General features: G+C 35.8%; 1 protein-coding gene across 2 annotated transcripts; it reads right to left on the minus strand.

Moving 5' to 3' along the window:
* Window positions 1-1081: 1081 nt before the first annotated feature.
* On the minus strand, window positions 1082-14538 carry LOC113692173 (uncharacterized). 2 transcript variants are annotated; one of them, XM_027210545.1, is made up of 11 exons: window positions 11530-14538; window positions 11060-11299; window positions 7497-7626; window positions 6934-7062; window positions 6582-6808; window positions 6427-6496; window positions 5646-5852; window positions 4248-4486; window positions 2782-2860; window positions 2548-2691; window positions 1082-1551 (listed from the first exon to the last, which is right to left on the minus strand). In XM_027210545.1, exons 1-11 carry the CDS (start codon window positions 14307-14309, stop codon window positions 1357-1359), a joined length of 4440 nt encoding a protein of 1479 aa, XP_027066346.1. In that variant the 5' UTR covers window positions 14310-14538; the 3' UTR covers window positions 1082-1356. The 2 variants fall into 2 exon arrangements, with proteins under 2 accessions (XP_027066346.1, XP_027066345.1); XM_027210544.2 differs by having other exon boundaries at window positions 6934-7086.
* Between the last annotated feature and the right edge of the window lie 9185 nt (window positions 14539-23723).

Below are 23723 nucleotides of genomic sequence, written 5' to 3' on the forward strand. Positions count from 1 at the left end.
GACCATCCTGTAAGTTGTAACCATGCTTTTTGCTGCTTCTGCAATGAATAATGTTGTTTGGTTTCTTGGACTTTGATGAAAAGCGGCGACTTCTGTCATGCAAAGAAACTCGTTGAAATCATAGAACACGGCCGGGCCACCTCAGAATCATGGCATTGGAGTCCCTTCATCAACCTCTACTCCTGTTGTCCAATTTGCTGTTATGTTATATGGGAACTGAACACGTCCAGAATCCAGACGAGACACCGACATGGACAAGGTTTTGATGCCTGGATTCTTGTCCTGGTCTGGTGACAAAGCTAACAAAAGCACAGGTTACATAACCAGGCATAATTAAAAAGCCAGAATGATTACTTAAATCATTATCAGTGTTACACCTATAAAAAATATGAGATAAAGTATAGAAATTATAATGATAGTGAAGCCACGCGAATACATCTATAGGATAGTGGTGATGAGTCGACATAGGGATAAAGATCCATAAGGCATGGGGGATGGATCGGAATAGGGATAAGGATAAAGGTGAGGGAAGGGGAAGAGGCGGGATAAGGATAAAGGTGAGTAAGAGTAAGAGGATTAGAAAAGTATAGCAAAAGGAAAGGAGAGAACAGCACCAGTTAAAAGCATGAGATAGGCAGGCAGCCAAGAAGAAACCAGAAGAAAGGTAATGGTGTATGTGTTTAACTTCATCTTTTGGACGTTCTATAATTGGTTTTGTTATATATTATTTGGGTATCCTTTATTTATTTTTGCTGTTTTATTTTCCTTTTTTTTCAAATGTAGTTATTTTAACAAAATGTTATCTAATACTAATACCATAGGTACAACTTAATTTTTTTTGGTATTCATAAAATCACAAGTAGTTTGAGAATATACTAAATTCTTAGGGTACAATATGACGAAAGAAATGAACTTCTTAAGATGGGACAAATTTCACAGGCAAGTGACAAGAATATATGATAATTAAACAAAATTTTTAAGAAATTTTCCAAGTTAGTGAGCGTGTGCCATTGCATACCTTCCATTAGTGAAAAATTTGTTGTCCTTTGCTTTTGTTTTAAATAACACGTTTTCATAGAGATTGGCAGCAAAAGTGAGATACTATTTTTACCTTTTAACCTCTTCTTTTGAAATAAATTTTTTTTTCAACAACAATAATTTTAATGTTTTGATTTGAAATCTTAACAGGTCACAATTCTAGTATAAAAATATACAAGACGATGCCACATCCAAATTCAGACTGCCACCACCTTGTATGATGATCAAGTCCAATGATTCCAAGCTATTTATGTTGTCAACCATCCTCAACCCCTGAATCAACTTGATTGGATATCAAAGATGCCTTTCACTGCATTTTTACCATCTAGAATGTGAATTATCATATGATCTCCATGTGCCATGCCAAGATCGCCCGCTTCTGCTTCTTTCAAACGAACTGGAAAAATTAGAATTCCTCCCAGACCACTGCCCTCTATCATATGGAGAACTGTAAAAATCAGATGGAGAACCGCAAGAATTCCTAATTTCCTCTTCATAATCGTAATTCGACCGCTGCACAAGCAATAGTGGTGTAAGTTATTCGGCATGAAAGTGTAAAGATACCAGCCCTGATAACTGGTTACTTAGAACAATAATTCGATAAAAAGCTCTTTGCCCTCCAAAGCATGTGCGTAAGTGCTATTTCTGAACATCATAATGCTATTCCGAAGGTTTTATGTCACCAACTGTTCTGCAATGCAATTTTTAGCAAAGGTAGCAGGGTATATAGACACCATTTGCATACAAGCTCTAGATTCAATCATCATCTATAGACCAGCTATAGCTCACAATGTACAAGTTCATGCTAGGCAGGCTCCTGAAGATGGTATATCTTGAATCTCACAATTCTTTTTCATAAGGATCAATTATGCCTACACCGTGCAGTAGAATAGCCATTCCTAATAGGGCAAAAAACCTCAACAGCCACTAAACTATTGGTCAGATCATGTTTTGGCCATCAAACTATTTTTCGTCAGTAACGGGCCCCTAAACAACTTAATCAGTAAATCCGTGACCATTTAGTCGATAATTACTCTTAATCTGTGAAATTAGCTGTACACGTGACAAAGTGCGGGGTAATTTTGTCCAACAACTACGCAACCCTATTTCACAGATTAACTGCTAATTTTACAGATTAAGAGCAATTATCGACTAAATGATCATAAGTTTACTGATTAAGTTGTTTAGTGGCCAATTACTAACCAAAAATAGTTTGATGGCCAAAAGATGATCTGACCAATTGTTTAGTGGCCGCTGAGATTTTTTACCCTTCCTAATATTATACATATATAAAGATCCTTCAATATAAGGACACCTATCTAGTTAAAATCATATCTGGACTTGTGTACTTAAATTGGGCCACTACCATTTGAAAGGAGACTGAGGATATGAAAGAACAGTTTCTCCAGGAAACGATGGAACTGCTGAAAAGAGATCTCACGAGAATACTAATGATAGACAAACTTCAGTCCAAAGCACGCTTATCTAATATATATGGAAGTGGCCTACCTTGTTGGGATCCGAAAGTACAGCATATGCCTCACCAATTATTTTGAATAACCTGTCAGCATCTTCATGAACCTTTTCAACTATGTCCTTCAATGATCCTGCCCCATCATCTCCTGCGTCACTCCTTACCAAGTACTGGCCAGCCTATATTAGCACAAAAAGTTAGCAGATGAATGAAAATACTAATCCTCCAACCAATATGCAGCCAAAGAAAAAACAGAATGACTTGAAGACCTTGTCTGGATGATGCTTAAGAGCAGCCTTTCGATATGCCTTCTTGATGTCAGATTCCGAATCAGATGCTTTAATTCCCCTGTGAGTGAAGAACTTTATTAAGTGCCAAAGAGTCATGCAAGCATCACTAGGTGAAGATTGGGGTCTATAGACTCAAATTTTGAGGGCAACATCAGGAGACGCAGACTCTGAGACAAGAAGATACGCATAAGCACCCCCCACAGGATACACCTACAAATTGGGGTTTATAGACTCAAATTTTGAAGGCAACATCAGGAGACACAAACTGAGACAAGAAGATACACATAACCACCCCCACGGGCTACACCTAAAAGTTGACCTCCAAAATACAAAAACAAAAGAAGACACTAATATACACAAGTCTACTACAAAAAATCATTTCGCAAGGAACAAATTAACTGCCTTTTTCTTTTGGGGTGCACTTGAAACATAATGAAAAATATTTTTTTTTTTTTTACTGGAAATGAAGTTACAGATCTTTCACCAAAGCGGACAGGTCATTGGATGTCTTTCAACAGAAGCACAAATGATACGTAGATAAAATTTCCAGCTAATAAACAGTATGGTTGAGGAGATGCATATATATAGTGTATAGGTTCTCAGTGATATTATTGCATTTGCATTCTATAGAATCTAAAACGCCACCATTTATATCCTACAAGCGATTGTGGGAGCATAATTCTTCTTAACGTTTCCATTTGCTTGGATTAGAATCTACAACACCACCATTTATATCTTAAGAATCTTAAACACTGCCATTTCTCACAGCATTTCAGGAGTATTACGGTGGAGCAGAAGGAAGCATAATTCTTTCTAAGATGCTGTAAAATACAAGATGGGTAAATTGGGCCATGCCGCTTTCCTTTAGTTTTAGAAAACCAAGCAACAAACCACTTTAGCAACTTTCTTACTGATCCACAAGATCTGAACAATGAAGCATGCAGAAGATTTAGGAATTTATTGTAACCTTGAAAAAGGCAAGTGAGCTTAAAGCTGCAAAATATCTACCATGTGACGTGCTAATGAAGAGATGCCGTAACCTCCAATTTGGGCTTGGCAGTCTAATTGTAGTTTTCTCCATTTAGTTAGAACATGCAACTACATAAATTTCTAGGATGTGTTTTCTGTACTTGCATAAACATTTTCCACACAAAAGTAAATTGGGGCTTCGTGGGAAATCCTTTAATTTATTAGACCCCAAGAAGTGCCACAAGGTAAAAGGAATACAAAACAATAAAAGCTTATTGAGGCAAAACTGAAAAATATCTGGAACATGGTAAAGGAAAGATTTCTGAACGTCTCAAGAGACTCTGCATATTTATACCCGAAACATATATATATATATATATATATATGAATGCATGCATGTGCATGTGTGCATGTAATAAAGAGAGAGGTTTCATTTGTAATAGGAAGAAAATTTAGGTAAAACAAAAAGAACTCACAGTATGAGGTAAAAATCCATGGGAGTTCCTTTCTTGGCCATATCTTCAATTAAGGAAAGACGCTGGCGAGCTTGTTTTAGCTCCTTCCGGTTGCTTTCATTTGATCCATCCTGCTTCCCAGATGATTGAGCCTTTACCTGTGATTGATTCTCTAGAAGAGATATAAGACTCTGGAGATCAGTGATAGCTTGTTTATAATCTCTAATCATCTCATGCAAAGTGGCTCTCCTCGAAACTGCCTGCAAAATCTGCCTAGGTAAGAAACCTACTGACTAAAACAAAACACAATGAAAGACAAGTGTATATAATGAAGCACAGATGTAAAACTTGGAATCCCAACTTTTCTATTGCCAACATTTGGGATCCCGAGGTTGATAGGTAAAACAAAGGAGCACCTCAAGCATAACCAAAAATGATAGCCATTAATTATTTTAAGTGATTAACCACTTAAACAACCAACAACATTTTAATCTTAGAGTGCAAGTTCACGAAAGATGAGAACCTGGAGCATAACTAGAGATGACAAGCATCAACTCCCATAACCTTAAAGTGATTAACCACGTTAAGAATTTATAATATTTCGATATCAGAGTGAAGTTCGAGAAAAATACGGATAAAGGTGCTGACAGCATAGTCACAGCTTTGAAGCAATCTGCTGACTGCAATTACCACAACCTAATCATAGTATAGATCCTAATGTTATATGTCATTGCAGCAGCCTTCTGCTTCTTTGTATGTTCTTAATTTCTTCTTGCATTACAAATATTGAATGTGACATCCCACCTTACCCTTTTTTTATTAAAAAAAAAAAGGTTTGGTCGATAGTAACAATTTGACATCTCAAATTGAAACGGCTTGTTTTAGCAATTAATAAGAGAATATAAATGTAGCAGTACCATGCCTAAGTGACTAACCTGTTCCACATGCAAAATAAGATGTAAAGTCCAGACTCTGTTATTCTAAAAGCTACGGAAAGGGCTGTTAGAAGCAAACCTTTCTCTAGCATTTAGAGTTCAAGCAGTACTAAGCTGGTCTTTTACAAAATTCAGCATTGTAGGAACAACTATTTGGCGGATTAAGCATTCTAAGACTTTATTATTAATACCTCTTATGAAGATATTAACCTCCTATGTTTATCAACTACAGGAGAAATTTAAGAGATAGAATACAGCAATTTTGACAAACAATATGCATCATCGGAGTGATCTCAATCATAGTCAAGCAAATCTGAAAAGCCAGTAGCATAATTCTACTCCAAAAATCAAGTAGCATATTTCTCAAACAAGAAAAACAGCCAGGAAAAGACGCCAGGATAAAAGAGAACTAACAGAAATAACTGTAATTTTTTTTTTGGTCAAATAAAAGACTATATCCTAGCCTAACTTAAAAAAGGCTAACCTTCAAGTAATTTTCATCAAGTGCTATTGCTAGACTGCAATCAGCAATGGCATCAGAAATCAGACCCAGTGCTTGGTGGGCAGCAGCTCGATTGCCGAAACAAATAGCCGCAAAAGGACGTGAGACAACACTACTTGAAATAGCAGCAGTATAGTGCTCTACAGCCTCTGCATGCTTCCCAGATTGAAAAGCTCCATTTCCCGCTTTCTATTGTTAAGACGAAGGGTATAAAATTTTCAGACATGTTTGGTTGCATATCATTCAAAAGTACTCAAGTCAGTTAGAACTCAATCAGTTAAAGACAGAAAGTAACGAAAAGCCATGATTAAGCAATTATACACAGGAAACTCATAGCCAACTCCATCCAAGATTCTGAATCAAACAAAAATTATCGAAGAGGTTAACATACTTATCAAAATGAAGGATGGATCAAGTACATATTTCTGCTGATATTAACACCAGAAGTAATTCACATTTAGAGAACTCCTAGCGCCTTCAGAGGCTACCACTCAAAGAAGAATAACTAGAAGAAGTCTCCAATATGAAGAATAAGTGACATTTGGCATTTTCTATGTCTCCAGTATAAAAGAAAAACTAGGAACCTCCCCCAACCCCCATTAAAAAAAAAAAAAAAAAAAAAATCCACCAAAACAAGGTCTCCAGAATAAACATTGTCAACATTTTCCTTTTCCATATTTGTGAAAAAGAAACAGCTTATAATTCTAAGCAAAAGAAATAAGTGTCTAGATGGGGAAACAACCAAAAGTGAAAGGTTGCGTACCTTTCTTTGTAGAAGTTCACGTATAGCAGCAGCAAGAGGAATAGAGGATCCGCAATTCACACTTGCAGGCCTAAACAATGCAAGTCAAACCAACCACCAGAATATTAATTTTAAAACTGGAAAAGAAAATCTCTTATATAAAAATTCAGAAGTACCTGTAACTTGTGGATGTTAATTTCTCTTGTTTTTCAATCAGATCAAGAGCCATTTCAAGCCTTCCCAAATGAAACTGAGACTTGGACATCAAGCACCACCTCCAAAGGCTCACACAGTTTGTACGTTGAGCATCATCATCATTTGCAAGTTCAATAGCACTAAAGTTCTTTTCAGCAGTATGAAGAGTTTGCTCGCACAGTTCAATCACCTCATCATACCTCCGCAACTAACCACACAATACACAAGTAAGCGAATGTACAGGCCAAATTACAAATTAGCAATATCATGAGAATACACAATTTACAAAGAAAAACAGGCCTAAGGAAATCACGTATTAGGGAAGCAACAAACCAGGAAGAGAGCCTCTCCTTTGATTTCAAGTAGTTTTTCAGAGTAACAGCTTATTGATAAACCTTCACCAACTTTAGTAAGAACAGAGTTTGCTGCATCAGAAGTTCTCTGCTGCAAAAGTTCAGCAGCCTGACACATATAATCATACACTTTCTGCAAGGGTTAAAAAGTTTTACTTAATACGATATGGGAATGTAATCTGACACATACAACTGTATTGCTGAAAACACAGACAAATAGAGAGCACACCCACTCTTCCTGCCCATAAGAGAACATGGATAATGCAAATGTACACAACTAGAAAGCACATCTTGCATCATGTAGAGAGAATAAAAGGGATAAATACAGCTCCAAATTTCCATTCACTAAACTGTGGTGCTTTTCTTCTGACTTTCAATAATCAACACACCGAACAAACAAAAGCACCACATATATCCACCATCCATAATCATTACAACCCACCCCTCTCTTTTAGAAAGAAAAGAAGAAAGAATACCTAATGAAGTTTGTATGCTATAGCCAAAACATAAAATAGTAGCATCGAACAAGAAAATATATGTTACCTGTGCCTTTTGTAGACCATCAGCAGCTTCAATTATAATTCTTCTATCTAAGCATACATCATTCCCAGACTCCAAGCAACTATTGTAGTATAACATAGCCTCTTGGAATTCGCCGAGTAATAAATGACAACTGTAAGATGCAATTTTTAAACAATGAATTACTAGCACAAATACAAAAAAATTGAACAGTCACCATCTTAATATTCAAGTACATCATCAGGATTAATCAATATTTTTCCCTAGCCTGTTCTAACCCTTGCCTTCCCAATTATGTAGCTCGAATGTGTAAAAAAACATCATTCATTAGCAGGTCATCCTAGTTCTCTTCAAGACTAGGTTCAAATGTAACACCTTTCTAATTATAGAATATTTACAAATATCTCCATCAACCTGCACCTACGAGTATCATACATAATCTGAAGGGTGACTGAAAATAATGACACCGCAGCTCCTCTACATGCACATTTATGTCTCAGTGTTGTCACAACAGGAAAAGTACATGGGCAACAAGTTAACTACCTCCTTCGCAATCGACAGCAAGGAATTTGCAAAATCTCATAGGACAACTCATCGGATGGACACAGAATTATATGAGACAAAAGGCAATCAATCAACTAACTCGTCAATCATTGACAGAGGAATTTTTTGGCCAAAACCCAGGAATAACTTATCAGATGGTTGATTGCTGGTAGAACTACAAGCATGATGCAACTTCAATGCTTGGGATTTCCCTAAGAGGTAATCCTATGACTAGGCTCATAAACTAGCAAGCTTGAGATCATTTACAGACAAGTGCTTCCCCTCGATGCAAGATATGAGTCATTACCCCTAGTTCACTCATACCGCCACAAACACCTGTCAGCATTTACCTTATCCCCAGTGATAATCTACCAGATCAATAAACTAAGAACAGTGAGTAATCTGCCTTACCCCTGGCCATAATATAAAGAATGCTCGTTTAGCAATTCAATAACAGAGATCCATAGTAAACCTCAAATGCGCAACTGAATTAAAGAACAAATGGTAGTTACAATGTCGTGTATGCAATAAGCTTAAGGCTGTTTTGTGTGTGAATTTATCTCAAACAAGCTTCTAATAAGATGAGCTCCGTCAGATCTTACAGAGATACAACAGTGCTATGAAATAAGAACATTGTATCCATTATCCAGCAACTACCAGTCTACATGGCTATCTTAAAAAAAGCAAGCACTTAGTCAGTTAAGAGGAGGACCATCTCTTAACCACAAAGTATTCTAAGTTTAAGACTTACGGACTTAAAACCCTTATAATATAATACGCTCAATTTCCATGCTTGAAGAGGCATAAAGCACGACATTTCAGTTTTGTGCATTTCTCCAGCCAACCATCTGAGACATAAGCCACAGGTCAACAAATGGATGAAACAATCATTCTTCTATCAGTTTTACACGGTAAAACACCAGGGCAAGACAAGTGGCCACAATCAACTACAATAAGAAAAACCTGGGTCTAAGATCCTTCATCGCTGAGGTGCTAGTTTGCCAGGATTCAATTTGTCAGAGCCTATTTTGCGGACAATACAATTCAACTAAGGAATCTTGATTTCCTTAAAACTGGCAATGAGGCACAGATTTATCATTTGCAGGAAACCTTTTTAGTCCTTAGTCTTGATTCCCATAATCTGGCAAAGAGGCACCATCCTAGGTAAGTTCGCTAAAGTCTATCACTGCAGTAAACTCCTTTAAGTTTTTTGTTAAGCATGATGCAACTTCAATGCTTGGGATTTCCCTAAGAGGTAATCCTATGACTAGGCTCATAAACTAGCAAGCTTGAGATCATTTACAGACAAGTGCTTCCCCTCGATGCAAGATATGAGTCATTACCCCTAGTTCACTCATACCGCCACAAACACCTGTCAGCATTTACCTTATCCCCAGTGATAATCTACCAGATCAATAAACTAAGAACAGTGAGTAATCTGCCTTACCCCTGGCCATAATATAAAGAATGCTCGTTTAGCAATTCAATAACAGAGATCCATAGTAAACCTCAAATGCGCAACTGAATTAAAGAACAAATGGTAGTTACAATGTCGTGTATGCAATAAGCTTAAGGCTGTTTTGTGTGTGAATTTATCTCAAACAAGCTTCTAATAAGATGAGCTCCGTCAGATCTTACAGAGATACAACAGTGCTATGAAATAAGAACATTGTATCCATTATCCAGCAACTACCAGTCTACATGGCTATCTTAAAAAAGCAAGCACTTAGTCAGTTAAGAGGAGGACCATCTCTTAACCACAAAGTATTCTAAGTTTAAGACTTACGGACTTAAAACCCTTATAATATAATACGCTCAATTTCCATGCTTGAAGAGGCATAAAGCACGACATTTCAGTTTTGTGCATTTCTCCAGCCAACCATCTGAGACATAAGCCACAGGTCAACAAATGGATGAAACAATCATTCTTCTATCAGTTTTACACGGTAAAACACCAGGGCAAGACAAGTGGCCACAATCAACTACAATAAGAAAAACCTGGGTCTAAGATCCTTCATCGCTGAGGTGCTAGTTTGCCAGGATTCAATTTGTCAGAGCCTATTTTGCGGACAATACAATTCAACTAAGGAATCTTGATTTCCTTAAAACTGGCAATGAGGCACAGATTTATCATTTGCAGGAAACCTTTTTAGTCCTTAGTCTTGATTCCCATAATCTGGCAAAGAGGCACCATCCTAGGTAAGTTCGCTAAAGTCTATCACTGCAGTAAACTCCTTTAAGTTTTTTGTTTAACTTGGACACCAAATTTCCTTAACATAGATGTTGATTAGTACTTAATATTTTCTTAGACATTAATTTATTAAATTTTCTTAGCCCATACACTGATTTGCTACTAAAGAGTTTATTCAGAGTCTGCAAATGAAAATTATTTGAGCCATTCAGCAACGGATGCAAAACGGCAAAACACGGCAGCTGAAAACTTTGGACACAAGCCCATTGCTAGGTTTTTCAGTGGATTTTTCCTCATATCACCCAAATAAAAACCAAAACCATGCACATAAGACATGAAACCTTTTAAAAACTGATTACTCAACAAGACAATATAATATAAACCTAAAAATACCATCTCAATCCTGTTCTGAGTACCAATTTATTCTTAATGATTCTCTGTCAGCTTATGAAAGCTTAGAATGCAGTGGCAGAACTAAGCATACAGATATTTCAATAAAACATGGCACATCAATTGCTAATGGTATTATGCTACATTACCCAAAGCCTCAACTAAAATGTAAACTAAGTTAAACCCACAAATACTTCATTAAGCTCCAGAATTAAGGGCATTGATCTTACTGGTCCATGTTAGGGGCTTTCAGAACACAAGACAAATGGACCTCTTTTGAAAAGTTATCAACTTTTAATTAAGACAAAAGCATCTATGTAAGTTCAGACATGCAAGACTGGATACACGAATTTATGTGCAACAACACAAAAAAGACCAATAACATCAATTACATTTTAAGAATGAATATTAGGAAAAAGTGATCCATAAGAAGAATGAAACATGCACTTCTGAGAAGCCTTACTTTGCAGCTCTTAGTTTTACTTTGAGAAATCCGGGATCTAAAGCAGCAGCAGATTTACAGTCCTCCAGGGCTTCTCGCATCCTTCCAAGAGACATTCGCGTCGCTGCACGGTTGCTATAGCACAACAAAAGCGGTTCAATGATGAACCCAGAAGCATTTTTATGTTTAATGGAATTTATGCCCTTTGTATAGTATTCCTCAGCTTTGTACAGATCCCTACTCTTATAGGCTTGGTTTCCCCTGTCATTAAGTAGATACATTTCAAAAATGACATTCATATGAAACTACTTGGGAACATACAGCACAAAACCAAAAGGAAGAAAAAAATGAGCAATAAAAAAGGATGGATCAGTGATCAAAATGGACATGGATTATTTATATCTTGTAGCAGAAGAAAAAGGTTGGACAAGATGAATATGTCAATCATTTCATAGATATGAAAAGGTGATTTATAATGATTCAAGAAGCACCTCATTCGCCACTGCTCACACTCTTCATGCATGACACCCTCAGTGGAATCCTGCTTAGCACATTGTCCATCAGGTTTATTATGAGGCTTTGCAGCAACTCCACTTTGAACCTGTGCTTTACCCATGCATGATGAATTGGAAGCATTTGGAGAAAACTGAACCGAGGATGAAAAAGAATCAGATTTTTGAACTGTAGTTTTTCTATTCAGCCCATCACCAACTTTCAACTTGTATTTTTTCCTGTATTGACGCTTTATTGCTGATAAGCCATCTTGGGCAGAGGATGTGGCAGATGATTTGTCATCACAGTAAACTTTAGAACTGACATTATCCTGTTTTCCAGATTTCTTGTCAACTTCATTGATATCAAATCCTTGTCTTGCACCAGAGACATTTTCCTCTCTATTTTCAGTCCCAGTAGAAGTGTGTGAAGAACCCCGTGCATTAGCTGTAGTATCCTGGTAAGGTGAAGAATCCATTGGTGAATAACATCCAGGAGACTCAAAATTATTAGGGGAACTGCTTTCTTTGGACATACGATCCTGCTCAGTCAAATGCTTGGCCAGAATTGGCTGCCTGGACTTCCCCCTTGTCTTCTTCGATCTTTTGTCCCTCAAGCATCTACTTTTTGCAGAGAATTCTAACTTTTTCCCTAACCCAGAAAATAGATTTGTCCCGAAAGAATAAGATTCATTTGTATTCCACTTAAATTCTCTGGAACATGCATCTGGTCCTACAGGTGTGGTAGTAGCACCAAGATTGGCCTTATTCTCAATTTTAGGAGCAGGAGGTGCTTCAAAACCAAATCCATTTTGCTGGACATGAATGGTGGCACTTGATGAGTTTGGAGATGAGAACGATGTTTTTTTAAGATCGGAATCATATGCTGTCTGGTCTTGAGGAGGAATATTTCCATTGCAAACCTTTCCAGTCGAATCCGATGTCTGATTAGAAGTCTGGCCTTTACTTTGAAAGACAAACAAGTTACCAGTAGTGAAAGATGAATTACCACCAACTACTTTGACCTTGTCAGTACCACTTATACCTTTAGTGTTGTCTATGTTCAAGCCCTTCATCTCGTCAAAGAGTTTAGACAAAGGGATCTTGTAAACAGCACTACCAGGAGAGGAACTGCTCCCAATCACAAACTTAAAATTGGACATAATAGCATCAGAGGGAAACTTCATGGAGGCGTTGCCACTTTCAGCACTTTCTCCATCCAACCGGTTTGTCTCATGACTATTACTATTACTTCCACTGGAACTAGGTTTCTCCTTGCTACTATTACCAAACAGAAATACACCGTTAACGTCAGCTTTCTGAAACTCATTTCCCATGTCTCTAATTTTATTGCTTAGGGTCACAAAGTCCAACTTCCTTGTCCGTCTTCTAACTTTACTCTTGTCCGCCTCTGCATTAGATTTTGAAGCATTTTGCTTAGCCCCAGGCTCAAAACGAGGACGATCTTCTTTCCCACCAACTTTCCAGTCAGTGCCAAATACAAAACCTGTATTACTAAATTTTCCAAAATCAATAGCAGCTGATTGCGTGGAACTAGTGTTACTAGAACTTTTCTGCTTCACGCCGGAATCCGAAGCCAACTCACCTTGCTCTACACCAAAAACAACACTACCATTATCTAATATCTTAGACTCATCAGCTTCAGACTGTCCCGCTGTTCTGCTAAATTCCCTTTGGTCCAAATTTGGTGTGGAACTTAAATTACTTTTACTAGCACCAAAGAAAAAACTCCCACTTCCCCCGCTTGAACTGAATGTTGATTCACTTGTATTGGCACCAAATACAGCATTTCCCTGCCCTGACCTTGAATTCAATTTCAAGTCACTTGAAATGTCAACAAATTCAGCATTCCCCTTTCCCAAACTCATGTTAACTGCTGAGTTACTTCCACTAGCACCAAATAAAGCATTCCCATTTCCCAAACTTGATTTTAAAGTCGATCCACTCTCAGTAGAACCAAATGCAGAACCTACACTTCCATTATACGTTTTTGCTATGGAACTAATTTTATCAGCTTCAAACATATTCAAATTTGGCGGCAAACTACTCCTTTCACCTCCAAACATAACACCTCGATTTTCTTGATCTGGCCTATCATTACTAGCTCCAAACTCAAAACTTCCATTTCCATTATCAAAATTCGAAATTGAGCTTCTCTTATTAGCTCCAAACAATGAATCTCCATTTCCACCACTCAACCCCGAACTTGAACTACATTCATTAGCTCCAACCACAGAACCAGCATTTCCACTGCTCAAATTCGATGGTAAGGGAGTCTTATTAGCTCCAAAAACAACACCCTCATCCAAATTCTTTAAATTCGACCCGGAGCTACACACATTAGGGCAATTAGCACCAAAAACAAAACGCATTTTACCAATTTTCCCACTTTCAGCACCAGCATTAAATACATAATCACAACTACTAGTCTTACTTACACTAGCTTCATTAGCCCGACTTGAGCTATCCGGACGCAATGCATTTCCAAAATCTTTATTTTCAGAACTGGTTAACTTTCCCCGTTTCTTCTTGACCGGAACCCTGATCCTCGGAGGCTTCTGCTGGCCTGATAAATCCGAACCCTTTTTAGAGAAATCAAAGCTGAGATCACAATTACCAGAATCCTTATCATCAAAATTGAAGCATCTTGATTGCTGTTGGCACGGACCATTGCTGCCCGGGAAGCTAGGGTTAGGGTTTTGAGAAAAGGGTTGTGATGTGGAAACTGGATGTGAAACATCTGCAGCTGCTGGAGACATGGTGACGATTACTGGTGGAAATATTCTAGGGTTCCGGCAACATAACGAGTTTCAGGAATTGGGAGTGGCAACGAGTTTTCCAGGTTCTGTTGGTGGCAGATTTGGGCTTCTTCGGAGAATTCTGGGAATTCCAGTTCAGTTCAGATTGTGGTGTTTTACTTGGAGGAAATTGCTTTGCTTTGATTGGAAGGAAGAAATAAGAAAAAAGGAGGTGAGAGCGGCTGTGTGTGAAAGAGAACGGTGAGGAATATGAGGTATTAGTTTGAAAACGTGGCCCGGAGTGGAAAGTTAACGTTGCGCCGGGAATTTCGAACTAAAATTACAGAGTCGCATTTTTTTTCCTGTAATGTTCAGTCCACGAAATTAATGAAAATCGAGTAATGTGTGAGGATTTTCGTACGGGATAATTTCAAGGAGGTTTCTTTACAATTTAACCGGCCTTTCTTGAAATTTGCAAAAGGGATAATTTCAGAAACCTCTCCTTAGGTTTCTGACACTCTCACTGACATCCCCTAAGGTTCTCAAAATTTCACTTAGCTCCCTTGATAGAAAATCGAGCCCCTTTTCTGACATCATGAAGGCCAAAATTACAAATATATCCTATGAAGTTTGGGTTTATTACTACCATTTAGTTGGAGAAAAAGACATCTAAAGTGATTAATTAAGTTTAACAACAATAACAGAAATTTGATTTCTGATACATGAATTAAAGCAGGATTAGGGAGTAAGGCGCCCATTGAGCTGCAATATTGGCACCATTTTTGTGGCTGCTGTGATTTGACAAGAAGATAACATATCACTTATATGTGATCTTATACGACATTCCGGATATAGGAAAAGAAACAGAGGAAATAACAAGAACAAAAATGGAAAGGAAATTGTGATCAAACCAGTGGTCCTAATATGCATTGGAGTAGCGGCTACAAAGTGAAGAATTATTTGTTGTTTTGAAATAGTTGCAAACACAGCAGTAAAGGTACAAAATTATTTGTTCCTTTAATTTTCCTTTACTGCTGATGCTCTTTTAACATGACACCTTTACTAGTGTTGCTCGATTCCATCTCTATCTTTTGTCTAAATATTGATATTGAACATTCATTTTGTTTGTTAAGTGGATTTTTGAGTTAATCATTATGTCTTAACTCAAACCATTGCATATTATGTGTAAGACTACCGTGAACTCTTGTGCTACATGTATGCTGTGAAGATTAGTTGATCATAATTATTCTTATGTTAATGAAAGTTGAGTAGCATGCTGCTGAGTTACATAACCAATGTTTCTAGTTTCTAGATGATGTTTTCTCAAACTAGCTTTGGTTGTGATCATCATCATATTTGAATGCTAAGATTGTAGGATGGGGAATCTTGCTGCTGCCTATGACATTATGGTTCACTGTAATGAGAACAAAATCAGGATACCAAATGTGGATCCAACTGGCTATACGTACATCTCCTTGCTATTTGATGTAATTGAGAAGGCATTGAGTAAAATGTCTAGCAATGTTAATATGCTTATGCAGATGAGATGTGAAGTTCCTGGAAAAAATTGCATGATGGATGTTAATGATGATGATGTAGTTACTGAGATGTTCAAAATACATAAATCTAAATTAATAATTAACTTGCATGAGTCTGATATGAAAATTATTCTAGTTGATGAAGATAATACCTCAGTGAATGTGACAGAAATGAACAAAGAAGATAATTTAGGTATTGAACAAATTCCTGGCAAGGCAGTAGTTGTAGACATTGGACAGTCGAATGATAACTATGATGACTCTAGCTCTGATTCTTCATGGGAACACAACCTGCATAGTGATACTGATAAGGAAGTAGTTGATGGGGGGTAGCAGATGCATATAGTGAGGACAGTGACACTAATTTTTCTGATTTTGAGGAAAATGAGGCTCTTGTTGTGGTCCCTGATTCTGAATCAGAGGAAGAAAATGATCCTATGAGACAAGTAATGAGACAAAGAATGTGGATTTACAATAGCAACGATGTGATAAAGTTTCAAAAGAGTCAGTTATTCACCAATGTGGATGCCTTCAGAGCTGCATTGAAAGATTATGTCATTCAAAAATGCTTTCCTATTTTGAGATTAAAGAATGAGAAGAGTCGAGTCACTGCTATCTGTGGTGTTAAGGGATGTCAATAGAGAATTCATGCTTCACCAGTGGCTGATTCAGTAACTTTTCAGATTAAAAGCTATCATCAAGAACACACTTGTGTTATGGACAAGCAATGTGCTAAGGCCATATCTGACTGGATGGTCAAGAAGTTGGTTTCTATCATGAGGGATCATCCTAATATGACTAGTAAAGAGGTAGAGGCAGAGTTGCGGAAGTATGGCGTGAGGCCTAGTAAAATGCAAATTTTTAGAGCTAAAAACAAACCACTAGCTGAGATAAAAGGCACACATGCTGAATCATATACAAAATTGCCAACATATGCTGAGCTGCTAAGAAAGTATAATCCCAGTAGCATATGCAAAATACATTATGATATGTCAAATATCTTAGTTGAGCCTGCCTTCCTAAGAATCTTTGTCAGTTTTAGAGTACAAAAGTTAGAATTTCTGGAAGGTTGCAGGCCTTTTGTGGGGTTTGATGGTTGTTTCTTGAAGGGTCCATTTGGTGGTGTATTGCTCACAGCAGTTGCTTTGGATGCAAATAATAGCATATTTCCTTTAGCCTTTGCTATAGCTGAATGTGAGAGCATGGATACTTGGAGGTGGTTCTTCCACTATTTTTCTGAGTTTTTTGGACCATTTGATCACAGCAAACCTTTAACATTGATGAGTGATTGGCAAAAAGTAAAATTTCTGTCCAGTAGCTTTTCATGTTTAATTTGAAAATGGTTGCTGAGTCATTTTGTGTTGGTTACAGGGATTGAATCTTACATATGAGGAGATGATTCCTGAGACAGTTGGAAGGCATTGCTGCAGGCATATATGCAGCAACTTTAAGAGTCAATTTCCAGGTATCTTATTTAGCAGTTTCTTTTGGAAGGCAGCGAAAAACTATGATGCAATAGGACATAATGATGCAATGGATAGCATTAAAGACTTTAACATAAATGCTTGGAAATATTTGGATAAAATTCCAAAAACTACCTGGTGTAGACATGTATTCTCAACTGAGTTAAAATGTGACCATGTCACAAATAATTTTATTGAGTCTTTTAATGCTTGGATTGGTGATCTAAGAAGAAAATCAATACTAACTTTGGTTGATAATTTAAGAAGAAAGTTCACGAAAAAAATGCACAAAAGGTACTAGAAAAGTTGCATCTTGACTGGTCACATTACTCCCAAAATTGTTGAGAAATTGAAAAAAATTAGCCAAGCATCAAGAAAATGTGAGATGCATATGGCTAGTGAGGATACATTTGAGGTTGGTGATATGGACAGGACCTACATAGTCAACTTGAGGCAAAGAATCTATGACTATGGTGCTTTTCAAATTTCTCGAATTCTATGCAAACATGCAACATTAGGAGCTATGTATAGGAGAAAAAAACTAAAGAACTACTGTAAAGTTTGGTTCACTAAAGACATGTATTTAAAAACATACTCGCACATGATTCATCCCATTCCTGATGTCAAGAGATAGCCTCCTATACCTGATGTGCTACCTGTGACCATCTTGCCACCACCTCTGAGAAGAGCTCCTGACAGACGAAGAGTAAATAGAAGAAGGGAATCTGATAAAACTGCTTGCACAGCACAGGCAAAGAGGTTAAGCACTCTTAAGTGTGAAAATTGTGGAGCTTTTGGTCATAATAAAATGATTTGCAAAGGAGCACCTGTGCAGAAAAGCTCTAGCAACACTACTCCTACTGAACAGGTATACATTGCCCAAAATATGACATTATCCCTGTCTCCTAATTATTACTTATAGGTATATTGAATTTGGTATCACATATGGCAATTAGAAGAGGTAGACCTGGTAGAGGAATGGCTAATACATCTCTCTCAGGAGCAGTTCTTTGCGTAAAGTACAGTTATCATAATCAAAATTGAGTCACCTGAGTAGTTTATCTACAGCCTGTCTCATTGCAGCTTATATCTCATGTTTTAGGATCATGCATATAGTGCTTATCCTGTTGTGCACTCCAGTCAAGGGAGTAATCCAAGCCTTCCAAGTCAAAATGGTGTAGCACATAGTCAAGTGAATGTGCAAACTACTGCAACTATTCATGCTAATAGAAAGGTATGATCCTAATATGCTATTCCAAATTTCTGTTAATAACATAATTGGTAGCTATTATTTCCTATTTCTGATGTAATTTATGTCTCAAATGTAACAGAGAGGAAGGCGTTTTGGATACAATCCTGCAACTTCTGCAACAAGAATTGGTGGTAGAACAAAAAACTTCAACTCTGCTCTAACTAATCCAGTTGTTCCAGTTCCACCTACCACTACATCTCAAAATGCTACATCTGTTAGCATAAACGCATCTACAAATAGCACACCAATCAGTAATACCAATAGTTTCAGCATGCTGTTTTGACAAGATGGTGCTGAATTCCAGTTGTTAGTTATGTCTACTTGAATCTCTTTTGTTGCTGCTTTTGTTAATGCCTTCTTACAGTGATTAAGAACTGAGAAATTGCAATCCTCACTATCTGCATATAGTGTTTTGATGCAGATGGTGTTTTGTACTGTTGGATTGCAATGATTAAGAACTCGTGATACTGTATAACTAATATGCAACTGGCATTTTAGCTAATGTAATGTTCTGCATTTGATCTTTAATCTGTCTTTTTGTTTATTTTTCACACAATGTTGTTTGCAAACTTGGCATAGTGGATGACAAATCAGAAATAATGTAGCTATTCATTGCTTCATTCTGAAGTCTAAAAAGCTGTATACACAGTTTCACATTGGTGCTTCAAAAATTCCAAGTAACTTAGCCTTCTGGTATGAATCTCCTATCACCAAAAAGGCATCATATTACTTGGTACAGTATTGCAGCACAGCAACATGAGTTGATCGAATTGATTATACAATTTGAATGAAAATAAATATAGATAATAGGGTGAGGTTTATGATGATCAGTGCATTGCCTAAGGGTCCTGGTATCAAAAATTGCTTTGGCTGTTGCATTGGCCCCACAACTTGCCTAACTGGAATGCCATCTCCATTTCTGGCATTAACTTGTTCTCTTTCTGCATTGAGGTTGTTTCTTCTACTATTTGCTTCTTTTTCTTCACCGCTATACCATTCAAAGTACATGCATTTTGCACAACAGAAATACAACTTGTTTGGATTCCTTTCATTCTCTGATATCATTATGGTTGCCTTGCGATTACAGCGGCAAAACCTATTTTTAATGGAGAAAGATGTGGGTGAATTCCATGATTCTCCCATATGGCTTGAAGAGGCCATGGTTGCAGTTAAAACTTTTAACTCAGAGCTTTAATTGCAGCATAGCAAATTCACTTTGTTATCACTCCAAATCAATAGCAAAAAATGATAATAGCTTCAAACCTCAGAGGTAGTTAAGTTGCTTTACTTTATATGCTATTGCTACTGAAACAGCAAACCTTCTGGCCATTGCAAAATCTGCCAAATAACTGTTGCATGACACATATGGTTTCTGTCAATTTTTTGTATTGCACTTACACCCCCTCAACTTTAGTAATCAGTCCAAATCATTTATTTTTCTTTGAATCTTCTACTAATACAAGGAGCAAAAGGGTAGCCATGGAATAAAAATACATTCTCACACATGAAAATAATATTGTAATCTGATTTGGACTGCATTGTTACCACAAAATCAAAAGCAAGGGAGCTAAGTGAAATTTAGAGAACCTCAGGGGATGTCAGTGAAAGTGTCAGAAACCTCAGGGGAGGTTTCTGAAATTATCCCTTTGCAAAATTATACTAATCTAAAAAGTTTTAAAAACAAGGAAAAATTGTTCAAAACGTCTCTCACATTTTACAAGATGATTTTTTCGCCCCCCAACTTCTAAAAGTATAAGTTTACGTCTCTTACAAATTCACATTGACTAAATTTGGTCTCTATCTAGGTTTCTGACTAGTTTTTTGTCGAAATCCACCACATGACTTGCATGTGATCATTTTTTAAGCGCAAAATTATCAAATCAAATTTTGACATAATCTGATTCATAGTCCCTCACATTTCACAAAGAATGAAACTTTTATTCCATAAAAAAGTTTTAGGGTATATTAAAAAAATACTTTAATAAGAGAATGAAACTTTTATTTAATAAAAAAGTTGTACTCATAAACATTGAAAACAATTAAATGTTGGAAATAATTAACATGCACATTCAATATTCAAAAAGTTTACATTCAATGTATTATTTATTTGACAAAAATACATTTATTATACAAATAAGCAACAATTCAATATATTAGATAACACAAATAAGCAACAAAAATTATATTAACGATTATAAGATTTAGTAAAATAAACACACTAACCTCTCTTGATATGAGAATTTTTTTTGTCATTGTGAAGTTCTATCAATCACAAAATGGTGTTATTTGGTATATCAATTGGTTCTTTTGTAATTGTAAGTCACTGTTCACCATTAAAGAAATTTCTAACAATTGTTTTCATTAATTAGTACTCTAATTACTCAATAGTCAAATACTAATTTCTAATAAGATATAATGTCTTAGAGTATATGAATAAATTCTCCCTATATGATGTAAGTAATTGGGTCCACAATACTGTCAGGAGAGGTCAATGTAATTTTATAAATCTTAAGAGATGTTAGTAAAAAAAAACCTCAAGGAAGGTTTCTAAAATTATTTCAATTTATAAATTAGGATTGTGTAGTTTGAAATTCTTCTCCTCTAAATTTTTCTAGTGGGAGTTTTATTCTCTCATACGATATTCTTATAAAAGTGTTTTTCATTTTTCATCTTTTTTAAGTTGGTGAGATTAAAGACATGGACACAGATTTGTTGAATTGTAGTGACATTCATCTGATAGAAGATATTATTGAAGTTTCAACGTTATGATTAACTTTATAGTTTTTCATATCTATTGTATCTTTTTTTTTTTGGATAAAAAAGAAGCCAATATTAGTAATAAACTAGTTATAAATTATCCAACATAATTTACTTAACAAAAAAAAATTGTACTAATGGTATAAAATATAAAGAACATGTCACAAACAGATATATCTAATTTGAAAAATACATAGAACACATTGCTTATTTTGGTAGATTCTTATCCCTCCTATTCTCCAGTTGTTATCTATAATATTTTTCTTCTTTTTAATGTAGTTGACCTTTCTCAAAAAAAAAAGTCATAGATATATCTGATTTGAAAATCATTAGATTTAACAGAATTATAAGATGAGAAAGATTATACTATGAACAACAAACCATCAGATATGATCAATTACACGAATTGCTCCATAAATATCTATGCAAGTCTATTCCCTCAAATATGTTATCAAACTAGTTCAAGTTCAAAACTGATATTAACATCTAATTAGAAGATGCATGAAATTTCAGATCTAATATATAGATCCAAAAACTCTTAGATTTGAGAAAAAAAACAACAAAACTCTAAACAAAACTTCCATTGGGACAGCATATAGGAGATCGCTAATAAATAGTAGGATAAACACTAGAAAAGAGAAAACTCTCGCTAGGATATCTTAGGAAATGTTTTATTAACATTAAAAGAAAAAACAGAGAAGAAAAGAGATCTTGACTTGAAATCAATATCTCCCTCATATGGAAGAAGAACAATAGAGAGAAAGTTGAGCGGAGAAAGAAAGCAGAATGAATGGGTTAGTAGTAGCGTTATAATAGGTTTAGAGATCTATTGCATCATTTAATTTTCAAATCTATATAGATTCGTGTCATATTTGATGTGTTTACTACTATTAGTGTAGAAATTGAAATGAAATTGTCATTTTTATCCAAAAATGGATAGTACATTATCATAATTCATAAATTGAGGTTCAAATTAAAATCAATGGTAATATAGACAGAATTTTCATTTAACTTTATATCTAGTAGAAACAATTGGCACAATTTCACATTTTCTTTCAAGGGGAATTGCATGCTTTAATATCTACAATTGAAATTAGAGTTGAACAAATTTGTAACTTCAATTATTTGTTGCAATCAACTTTGTGATTACCAATCCTATAATTTATTCTTATGCATCAATTTTCTCTTTCTATCTCTCATTTCTTTCTATTTCTTCTCATTTTCTCATAAGGCTTTCCTCTTCACGCGGGAGACCATGGTGTCCCTCTTATGAATTTCATTTTATTGTTTTTTTTAATAAAATTTCTTTTAGGGGGTTTGTAGTAAGAGTCATTTGTTTCTCCTAGGGGTTCCTAATAAAAGTCCTTCATTTCTCTTAAGAATTTCTAGTAAGAATTTTTTGTTTGTTCCTAAAAGTTTCTAGTGAGAAATTTCTGCTTTTATTCTTATTTTATTATTTGATCTCAATTTATTTCAAATTTGGTTGTCAAAGGTAGAGTTTGAGTTTTGGGACTATCTCAACAGATCTTATCATCATTATTGGAGTTTGAAATCGTTGATTAGCAGATTTGGCGGTTGAAACATGCACAGGAGGAAACTTCAGCAATTTATTTTATTAGAAAACGATTTAAAGATTTCTTGTATTTTCAAATCTATTCAAAATCATTCATTTCTATTGTATCTGTTGTTAAATTGCAGATCTATTATTTCAAGTGTATGTTTAATATGCTACTAGGGTAGAGATGTAAATCAATTTGTGCTAGACATCTTCTAACAATTTGCTAATGGATTTTACTATTCATAAAAAAACCAACCTTATAATTTGGTAGACCCAATTTACATATTAATAACGATTTAGCGATATCACGTGAATTTTTCAATAACGCTCTACTTGGATGAGTTTGAGAAATATGTTTTTGAAAAAGTTTAAACACATTTCAACCACATTTTAACACAACAGATGCTAGAATTTTGAGAATTACAAATATATTAGAACTCTCTCAATCTTTAATTTTGTATAGCTAGACATGTTAGAAATAGGCAACAATCTATATCTATATAAATTTGAGAAGGGATTTTTAGCAACAAGCCTTCACAATCCTTTCCATTCTCAACTCTATTTTTATAGCATTTTACATTTAATTTATTTTGTAAAAAACATCATGGGCACATTACACCCCCACGTTTTCCTCAAACAAGAAGTTAATTCTAATTAAACACTCCCACGTCCTCTTAAACAAGAAGTTAATTCCAACTAACTCTCCTCACACATCTTCCCACTACAATTAAACTTCTTCCAATCCAATTCCATGATAAGATTGAGTAAGATCTCTTTCCACTTGCTGTTGGTATTCTTATTAGCCCACTCGTGTCAGATGGTCGTCATGCCACTACTGATTCCCGTAAAGGTAATTCAATTTATTTT

This window comes from Coffea arabica, chromosome 6c, assembly GCF_036785885.1.
Source record: "Coffea arabica cultivar ET-39 chromosome 6c, Coffea Arabica ET-39 HiFi, whole genome shotgun sequence".
NCBI classification, from domain to species: Eukaryota; Viridiplantae; Streptophyta; class Magnoliopsida; order Gentianales; family Rubiaceae; genus Coffea; species Coffea arabica.

What these genes read in the sequence shown, in the direction of transcription:
- LOC113692173 (XM_027210544.2), bottom strand. Translation starts at nt 14,309, where the DNA reads ATGTCTCCAGCAGCTGCAGATGTTTCACATCCAGTTTCCACATCACAA. An exon ending in TGTGAGCAGTGGCGAATGAG is followed by an intron (nt 11,300 to 11,529) that starts GTGCTTCTTGAA and finishes ACTTAATGACAG; the next exon opens with GGGAAACCAAGCCTATAAGA. An exon ending in TTAAGCATCATCCAGACAAG is followed by an intron (nt 2,692 to 2,781) that starts GTCTTCAAGTCA and finishes GTGCTAATATAG; the next exon opens with GCTGGCCAGTACTTGGTAAG.